Source organism: Silurus aristotelis (assembly GCF_946808225.1).
Source record: "Silurus aristotelis genome assembly, chromosome: 25".
Classification (NCBI taxonomy): domain Eukaryota; kingdom Metazoa; phylum Chordata; class Actinopteri; order Siluriformes; family Siluridae; genus Silurus; species Silurus aristotelis.
The window spans coordinates 15,632,709-15,642,479 of record NC_139598.1 but is presented as its reverse complement, the minus strand read 5'-3'; the positions used below and the strand labels follow the sequence as shown (position 1 = coordinate 15,642,479).

At 37.7% G+C, this 9,771-nt stretch overlaps 1 protein-coding gene across 1 annotated transcript; it reads left to right on the top strand.

Moving 5' to 3' along the window:
- Nucleotides 1-322: 322 nt before the first annotated feature.
- LOC310719457 (uncharacterized protein) lies at nucleotides 323-8,794 on the top strand. Its single transcript, XM_083529201.1, has 6 exons — nucleotides 323-551; nucleotides 1,669-1,725; nucleotides 3,372-3,719; nucleotides 6,683-6,919; nucleotides 7,298-7,394; nucleotides 8,530-8,794. Exons 2-6 carry the CDS (start codon nucleotides 1,674-1,676, stop codon nucleotides 8,588-8,590), a joined length of 795 nt encoding a protein of 264 aa, XP_083385327.1. The 5' UTR covers nucleotides 323-551; nucleotides 1,669-1,673; the 3' UTR covers nucleotides 8,591-8,794.
- Nucleotides 8,795-9,771: the final 977 nt, after the last annotated feature.

Genomic DNA, 9,771 nt, shown 5'->3' with positions numbered 1-9,771 from the left:
CTCAAACTAGTAACAGTCTGGGGAAGAGAACTACATATGGCTGGAAAGGTCAGGTGTTCCATACTGTTCATATAAAACCCATAACAGGTGGGTGTGGCTTAGCACCTATCAGGTTTCTTGTCTACCCGTGAACAGGTACAGGCCTTGGAGGGTTGCCATGGCAACCCAGACACTCTACCTGTTTAGTATTGAAGTAATGAGTTAACAATTCTTATTCAAGATTATATTATGGAGAATATTTGACCACATAAATGACGACGTTGGTTTTTACTTACACTATGTCTGAATAATAAATAAATAAAAATTTAACAAAATATGCAGTCAGAGGATCTGGCAACGGCAACATGTGGGCATGGCTTATCTAAGGTTTCATTGCACTGTGCCTGTCATTGTGTTCCTCTCCAGCAGAACTGGCCTCAGCACACAAACTGCCTGCTTATAAAAACTTTATACTTTGAAAACTTCTTGCTTAATTTGATGCACTGTTTTGTTTTTTTTGCCAAAAAACATATTATCATAGAGGTTTGGACCTACTTGGCTACATCAGACAGGTATGAATTATATTACAGTAATGTTTGACTGTACTGTAAATATCTTGGTAATATTTAATTGTACAGATTTGACTTGCAGGTGAAGACTCGTGTCAGAGAATAGAGCTGTGCAACATGACTGATGTATACTTTCACCCGCAGAACAAAAACAAATGTAGAGGAAACAGCATGGGGGTTAAAGTGTGTGCTGGAAGTCAGGAGTACTACAGTGTTGCCAGGTGTGTCAGGAAATGAAATGAAGTGCATTTTTAAATAGCAGCTAAAAGGTCTCGGTGATGTCATACATGAAGAAGTAAAGTTTTTACAGACACTGTGATATGCAGAATTTTTGTCAGAATAGAAAATAAAATGTATTTCTTACCATAAAAAAGTATTTGGTCATGGCACAGTAGTAATTTGTACAAAATACTATAGTTTTATTTAATCAATCAGTGATTGGTTGATTGAAACAATAGTGTTCAGTGATTGGCTTTTGAGAGTGATTTTGTTCAGTAATTGGTTTTTAGACCCAATGGTGACCAGTGATTGGGTTTTGTGAACAGTGGTGATCAGTGATTGGGTTTTGGGGGACAATTTTGATCAGTGATTGTTTTTATTAAAACAATAGTGATCAGTGATTGGTTATAGATTAGTAATTGATTGAAAGTGATTGTTTTGGGAACAGTGGTGATCAGTGATTGATTTTGGGTAATGATGGTGACCGATTATTTGTATTTTTTTTAAACAGTGGTGATTAGTCATTGGTTGATTGGAAATAGTGGAGATCGCTGAATGGTTCTGGAGAAAGTTGGTGATTATCGATTGGTTGCCAAAGTAAAAGGGAGAACCATATTAACTGCAATGTATTCACTAATATCTACTCAGAGAGCTGCTGGGATCTATTTTTTTAAATAATGCCACTAAAGGGGTAAGACAAATGTTGCCAAATCTAGCAAAACAAATGGCAAATTGATGCCACAGATAGACACAAATACAAATAGTTGTACAATACAAAAGTCTTGTTTATGCCCAGTGTTAACAATGGAATAAGTATCCATGAGAGAAATAGGACACACCTAGAAATACTGAGCTGTGGGTGTTGATGGAAACAATGATTTTTCTTTTTTCTGTTTTTCAGCTAGCATGGACCTTGGAGCAAAGTGTTTCTGGGCCAGCATCCTGTTACACGCATTCGGTGAGACTTTAACAATGCTCTTTTTGAAACCATGAATCTTGAATCCAATCCAGCCTTAAGAACACACCTGCTGTAGACAATGATAGCCTGGATCGGGTTGGTATATCAGGCTGCCAGTAATGGCGTTGTAGTTTTCAGCCAAGTCACATTTTTAATAGAGCACAGGTTACTAAAGATCTCACAAAGGATGTATCTTAAAAAAAAAAAACAGAAGTGAATGTGGGTTTTTTTTTTTCAGATAAACACGTTGAAACAACCTGATTGCATATTCACACCATGATTTCAAGATCAGACCACAAAAACAAACAACCACTATAAGTTTGTGAACACAACAAAAAGATTGGCATGCTTTTAAACTGTTCTGGGATGATGTTTTACTAGATTTTGGAGTTTATTTGCAGAGATTTGTGGTCATTCAGACCTGTCATGCTGGAACAGGTTTGGGTCTCGTAGTTCTAGTGACATCCTAGTTCCAAAAGACATAGTATACAATTGTGGGCCTGCAACTTGGAGGTCAGAGTTTGGTAAAGAACCACCAATGACTGAAAAATCAGGTTTCCCAATGCTTTTGTCTGAAATGTGAACCTGGAGTAGATGGTGTGGTGTAGTAATCTAGTTGAGTTGGTTTTATGTTTTTCCAAGAAGTCCAAAAACAATATGTTCCACAGATGACAGTTTGATGCTCAGCATTCAGGGCATTCATTTAAAACTTTGTGAAAACCACACTGTTGTATATTTAAACATTCCTAAAAGAAATGTCTAGCAGGAAGCTAAGAAGAAATTGTGACACAAAACCACTAGTGTATGTCAGCGTTGTTTACAATGTGCTCCAAGCAAGAGTGAGAAAACTGCAAGAATGTGTGTTGTGTGGACCATAGTTCCATCTGTCTTGTTTTCTTTTTGCTTTAAAAATTAAGGCTTGGGGAATAATGAAATTATTCTGAACATCACTAAGCATCGATAGAAACAAATGCTCTCACATACATTCAGTGAATTAGTTTTTTTTTCTGAGTGATCTGCTTTTTCTACTAAACTTAACTTAACTTAACGAGGGGTCGAAAGTCATACATATTATGACTACACCTTTAGTGTTGTCACTTTCACAACAGATTTTTTGAATTTGCTATAAAAGTTCTGCTGTTTCTCTTAAAATGGTGATATTACGTAATGACGTGGAAAAAAAAGGATATCATGTACAGTATATGTAAAAAAGGTATCAGTTGTATGGACGTCCTAAGAGGCCATGCATTATTATATTCTTTTCTTTCTTGTTTTCTCTTGATGGCAACTTAATTTCTCGTCATCTTGACATATCAAACATTGTTTCCTTGTGATAATTTTCCTGTGTATTCGACATGTTCGACATAGGGAGAATCATTGAAGCATCATGGATGATCCCATTCGCGTTTACTTTGTTTAGGAACTCACTCACTGAAAAAGATCTGTGTCTGTCAGTGATAACAGATAAGTGTCTGACACTTGAGAAGGAGGCTGAGAAGGCTTAAGAAGGAGTCACAGAAAAAAAATCATAAAGCATGGCCTTTTATGACTTCTGTACTGTTGGGATTATTGAACTGTTCTTTTTTCCTGTGCGGATAAACAGCGTAACGATTAAGTTGTTTTTTTATTATTGTCGTCCCTCCAAGCAATTCTCCAAAACTGCTCTTGTGTTTCGGTTCGTTTCCTGAGCCAGAAGACCATCTATGTGGTGAACGGGGAGACACTGGTCCTGCAGGCTGAGTTCGAGGTGCCCGTGGAAGATCGTATCACCAAGGTCACTTGGGAGCATGAATCTGAAGGGAAGAAAAATTCTGGGAAAACCTTGCTAGCTGAATATCCTGCTAAAAGCTCTGGAGGAAGGGCGATTTTGGATAAAAGCGGGTCCGTGATTACGTTACGGAACTACCAGAGATCGGACAACGGCGTGTACACAGTCACAGTCCGAGACCATAAAGGAGGTCAAAGTTCAGCGCACTGTACCGTCCATGAGTATGGTAAGAATTTTTTGTCAATTTATATTATTTTATTATTATATCTACTATTGGGTAGTCAAGCTGTTTGGACCAGTTTGGTTAATGTACTTATTGCACCCAATATACACTCTATAGACAAATGTTTGTGGACTCCTGGCCATAAGATTCTTTGCTTTTTGCACATCCCAATTCACATTTAGTGCCAGTTTGCTGTTACATTAACCTGCTTTAAATTTTGGATTGTGCTTGTGCAAATTCATCCAAAGGATGTTAGTAAAGTCAGGTACTGATGTACATGAGGTGAGGAGGTCTGGATTTCAATCAGCATTTCAATTCATTCCATACTTCAACTGTCAGAACTCTATAGCGGGCCGCTCAAGATTTTCCACTTCAGCTTATGTAAAGCATATCTTCATAAAGCTTGCTTAGTGCACAGGGGCATTGTCGGATGCTGGAATAGTTTTTAGGTCTCCTAGTTTAAGAGAAGGGAAAATGTCATTTTACTGCATCAGAAAAAGTTCCTTAAAACCTTTTTGCAACATGGTGATAATATGACTGAAAAACTCAGAAATCCCAATTCTGATAAATTTCAAATCAGTCAATCAAACTTCAAAACAAATAAGATATAAGTAGTTCTTAAACTACTGCGATTTGTTGCCGTAGAAACTAGATAATGTAATAGAATGAGGGTGATTATAAAAATCCTGTAATCCTTCATGGAAAAGCAACTTCTGACCAGATTTCTGAATTCACCACGTAATGCCCACCAGAAGAACGGAAACCCAGGCACGCAGTGTAGCCAATGTAGAAAATCCTGAAGTGCTTTAGAAGTGAAATATGGCTGGAAAACGATAACAAAGAACGTGACTGCAAATGGTATAAACAAGTTATTGTACAGGAAGGCTGAGAACAATAACAGGAAATTACAATAGCAGCCCAGTATATGTTTGTCTATTCTAATCCAGTAAATACAATTACACTATGATGCCCAGCACAATCTCATTGTACTTAAATAAACTTCATTCTCATGCCAGGCTGACTGGTAGAGCTTACAGTAGTAACGTTCATTAAGATCCAGTCCTGAAGCTCATTTCTGTGAAAGTTTACTGTGTTACTCAGTTCTGTGAAAGCACTTGTTTGGAGATGGACATTGAACCTTGTCCCAAAGCAACTTTAACGAAGTATATAGATTAAAAACATATATTATTAATTCATTAATTAATACCTGTGATTTTATCTCTAATAAGCAAAGCCCGTAACGATTATGATGAGGGAAAAATATGAGAACGAAGACTTGAGAGGAACCAGACTTATAATCCTCATTTGGGTGACTTTTCAATATCCATTCATTATAATTCCATCATTATTGAGGTGATCAACTGTTCAATGATGGTTACTTGAGTGCAAAACTGTTCACGGTAATTGTAGCCATAAGCCGATGTAACAAACTCTTCAAATCCATTATCATGGTTCTTGAGTGGAACCATCCAAATAGCTAGATGTATATTTCAGCTGTTTATATTGACTGCAGTGGTCAGTATCTATCAAAGTGCTCCAAGAAAGGAACAGTGGTTAACCGGCGACAGCGTCATGGGCGGAAGCAAAGGCTGGCCCGTGCGGTCCGATCTACAATATCACTGAGCACATCAGAATGACTCTGTGAAACATTTAACTGAAACATTAACCTTTGTTCGAGCTATTAATTATTACTCTTAGACTATTTGTATTAGTCCCTGCATATGAGCTGTTGCTATAAAACAACCAGACCAGGTGATAAATTAAACAGGAACTATAAATTAAAAAGCCTATGAGTTATCAGGATATAACACAGATATAAAGGTCATTTTGTACTGCAGGATGTATTCGTTGCTGAAATCTATTTATTTATTAATCATCCTCCATTTATTGTTTGAAACAACACACAGGTGTAGGGTTTAACAACCATAAAATTACTTGTAGTCAAGTAGTCAAGATGATGTTGGTTTATGTATCTGAGTAACTTCTGATGAGGAACTGGTGAAGAGCCTCAGGGGAGTGAAGAAACCTCTTCCAGGTTACAACACAGGCAAGGACGCAAAGACTTCTAGACATTTCATAATTCTAGACACTTCTTGGTTTCAACAAGTGGAAATTTTTATTGTGTGTTCCCAAGACACAAACTGGTTATTTTTAGTGTTCGAAAATGTTCTCAAAGAACAACATGGCCTACATTCTTTTATCCATTTGTAGCTATGTTAAATGTTGTTTATACTTTTGTCATGTTGCCAAGAAACCTCAATTTGTTGATTTTCCTATATTGGAAAGTTGCAGCATTATCATTGACTAATACAAAGTGTTGATACTGGAGACTTATTCCAAAATATCTCCACAATAAACACACTTTATTTATTTAAATTTTTCGAAGAGCCAAAACTGACTAATTTCTTCACGAGGTTACCTACTGTACCCTGAGAATACAGTAGGTACATTAGTAGTATTTAAACAAAAGTTTGTATGTAAGATTTGTATGGTTTTTTTTTACATCCTGTTTCACATTTAGTCGCCATTTTCTGTTAAAATAGCCTCCATTCTTTTAGGCATATGTTCCACTAGATTCCAGAGTATGGAGGTTTGTGCTTATTCAGCAACAAGGGTGTTAGTAAAGTCAAGGAGTGATGTAGGTGAAGTGAGGAGGCCTGGGGTCACTGGCAGTCAGCTTTTCAATTAATCACAATGGTGTTCTATAGGGTTGAGGTCAGATCTCTTATGCAGGCCACTCAAGATCCACTCCAAGCCTTCATGGAGCTGTGCACTTTCTGTCATGCCAGAACAGGTTTGGGTCTCCTAGTCCCAAAGTGAAAAATGTAAAGCTATACAATAGTGTGCCCCAACATTGTGGTAACAGTTTGGTGAAGGAACCAAATATGGCTGGAAATGTCACAATACATTTGTTTATATGGTGTATGTTCTTGGACCTTCTTTTGAATTGTGTTTGTGTCAACCAGATGCTGTGCATCACGTGTCGGTGATGGTGAACGTGACACACTCCAGCCTGCACTGCATGGAGGCTTGGGGGACGGAGCCCGTCTTCCGTTGGCTTCACGAGAAAGCCGCAGTTACGGAGGCAGTGGGACGAGTGTCAGATAATGGAACGTCTCTGTACTTGAACTCAGCGCCGTGTGGCCACTACACCTGCATGGTGAGCAACAAGCTGGGCCATAGCTCGGCTACCTACACCGCAGGTACGCACGAGTGTGTGAGAGCATTTAGTTATCTATTATTTATTTAGTATTTAGTCACTATTTAGTTTGGTATTTTGAACTTTACAGTATAAATGTATGTGGAGGACACGCCATTTGACGTGCCGATTGAATACTAATGGTTTATGATATTTATGACATGAATTTGAAAGAATGCTTTTCTACTTTGTCTTTGTTAATCTCAGTTTCATTCTAGATTCATTCAAGAGGCTGTTGTGTTTTTCTCGGTTAATGCGGTGTTGAGGTGTAAAATGTAAAAGTGTATTAGGGAATGATACCCCTGTGTTTTTTTCTTTTCTTTGTGTGTGTGTGTGTGTGTGTGTGTGTGTGTGTGTGTGTGTGTGTGTGTGTGTGTTTCAGTGCCCTGCGAGAGAGAACGCAGTGGTACTGCTGTAGCTGTTGTATGTCTCGTGCTCTTGCTGCTCTTGGCTGGAGGTTTGGCCTTTCTGCTCTGGAGGTACACATATCAAATACACATCAAATGACAGCAAACATATAAAACACATTCACTGGACATTCGACATCATGTTTAATGTGATTTGTTAGAAAACATCTCCAACTAAAATAGACCAGAAAGTAGTAAAGACATGCAGATGTATAAAAATAATCCAATAATCCAACAGGATGTGTGATCACCCATGGTAACAGGCAAGTAATCTTCGTAACTTTGGAACGTCATGTTGTGTTTTTGTCCATTTAGAGTAACATTAAACGCAAGCGTCAGTCTCTCCTGTTTGCGGTGGAGGTGGAAAGAGTCATAAAATATTTTACTCAAGTCAAAAAGCAGCTCATTTAAAAATGCATTTACTCAAGTCAAATTTGCCCTATTTAACAGCGAGGGGTTGAGTGGGGGGATTCTAGTGTGGTTCAAAAAGGACAAGGAGATATAAATCTTAAACAATTTTTTTAATTGAAGGAACACCACCAAATTAAAGTGTCTGAACAAAAAAAGAAATCAAAATATTCACTTTTACTGCAAAAAGAAATCGCTTGTTAAAATGGTATTTATTATAATGAGTGAAATCGCAAATGCAGATTCGATTCAACTTTCAAACCGACGGCGTTTCATTTTCAGCTGGTCTGCATCTTTCTTTCTTGTCAGTTTACTGCGTTTTGTTCTTCGCCCATCAATCATTCAATGAATAGTTTTTCCTTCCATTATTTTTATGTATTTATTTTTGTACTCAGTAACGGATATGATTTGAAATTCATTAACACTTCATAAAAAAAAAACAATTTTAAATCTACTTTAAAAAGTAGACGTACACAAAATTGAGAACTACTCAGTTACAGTAACGCAAGTAAATGTAAACCAACCTCTGGCTGCTCGTCGTGTTACAGAGAAACCAGAGCAGTTTCCCACCTGTTATAAAGCACCGGAACTGGAGACTCCTTCTACAATATTTAAAAATGATCTTGTTACTATAGCAACGTAATAATGTTTGAACAAACACTAAGATAAACCTGGGATTTGATCAGTAGGATTCGCAAAAAAATTTATATCCAAAATTAATGACGACACGTCCAGAGGATAGAAACATCAGAATAAAAACCTGACATTGGACAAATGTTTGTTGTTTGTGTGTATTCAGGAAACACATGAGTTACAGCAACAGAGGTGAAAGACTCAGAGAACCAGAAGAAGATCTTTGACCTTCAGTCTGCATACTGTGAAGATATGAACTCTGCGGGATCAGTCCCTCCGATCATTTCACCGAGCATTTGGGCCATTAAAAAATGTTTTATATGTGCAAGCAGGGTTTCAGTGTTTTGTTTTTCTTTTGTCACAGTTGGACAAATGAAGGTATGAAAATGAATGCAATGTTTTTATTTAACCCTCAATGGACCTCAATGAAGTTGTGGAACTTTGTGAAGTGTATATTTTTATATACGATGAATGAAGGCAAATTGTGTTTTTGTGCAAATTCTACGGGAAAGAAACTGCAAAAGATTACAGTCAATGGTCCTTAAAAAAAGCTTAATGACTGATTTGGACTGTATTGGCTGATAGAAAGCACAATGGTTTTAACATTTTTAAATAAACACAATTTTAAAATTGATGGTATTTTTCTTTTTCTTTTTTAAATGTCTGCCTTTAGTTGAAGTAAGGAAGATTCTAGCAAATGTATTTTATACGTACCGAAAAACAACAAAGGATTTTGTTTTCATGACTCATAGATACAAGTAAAGAAAAGAGTGCAGGCAGGGTGGAGTGGGTGGAGAAGAGGGACAGGAGTGATTTGTGATAGAAGAGTATCTGCAAGAATGAAAGGGAAAGTTTATAGGACTGTGGGGAGACCTGAGATGTTGTATGGATTAGAGACAGTGGCATTGAGTAAAAGACAGGAGGTGGAGCTGGAGGTAGCAGAGCTGAAGATGTTAAGGTTTTCGTTGGGAGTGACGACGATGGACAAGATTAGAAATGAGTTTATTAGAGGGACAGCACATGTAGGATGTTTTGGTGACAAGGTGAGGGAGGTGAGATTGAGATGGTTTGGACATGTGCAGAGAAGGGACATGAATTATATTGGTAGAAAAATGCTGAAGATGGAGCCACCAGGTAGGAGGAAAAGAGGAAGGCCAAGGAGGAGGTTCATGGATGTGGTGAGGGAAGACATGCAGGTAGTTGGTGTAAAAGAGGCAGATATAGAGGACAGGGTGGTATGGAGACGGATGATCCGCTGTGGCGACCCCTAATGGGAGCAGCCGAAAGAAGAAGAAAAAGAAGACTCATAGATACACTATATGGGCACAACAACAAAAAATATGTGGTTCTTCCCCAAACTGTAACCACAAACTTGGAGCTATACGATTGTGCAGTTTGTAAAATGTTT

What these genes read in the sequence shown, in the direction of transcription:
- LOC310719457 (XM_083529201.1), top strand. Translation starts at nt 1,674, where the DNA reads ATGGACCTTGGAGCAAAGTGTTTCTGGGCCAGCATCCTGTTACACGCA. An exon ending in CATCCTGTTACACGCATTCG is followed by an intron (nt 1,726 to 3,371) that starts GTGAGACTTTAA and finishes CGTCCCTCCAAG; the next exon opens with CAATTCTCCAAAACTGCTCT. An exon ending in CTGTACCGTCCATGAGTATG is followed by an intron (nt 3,720 to 6,682) that starts GTAAGAATTTTT and finishes TGTGTCAACCAG; the next exon opens with ATGCTGTGCATCACGTGTCG.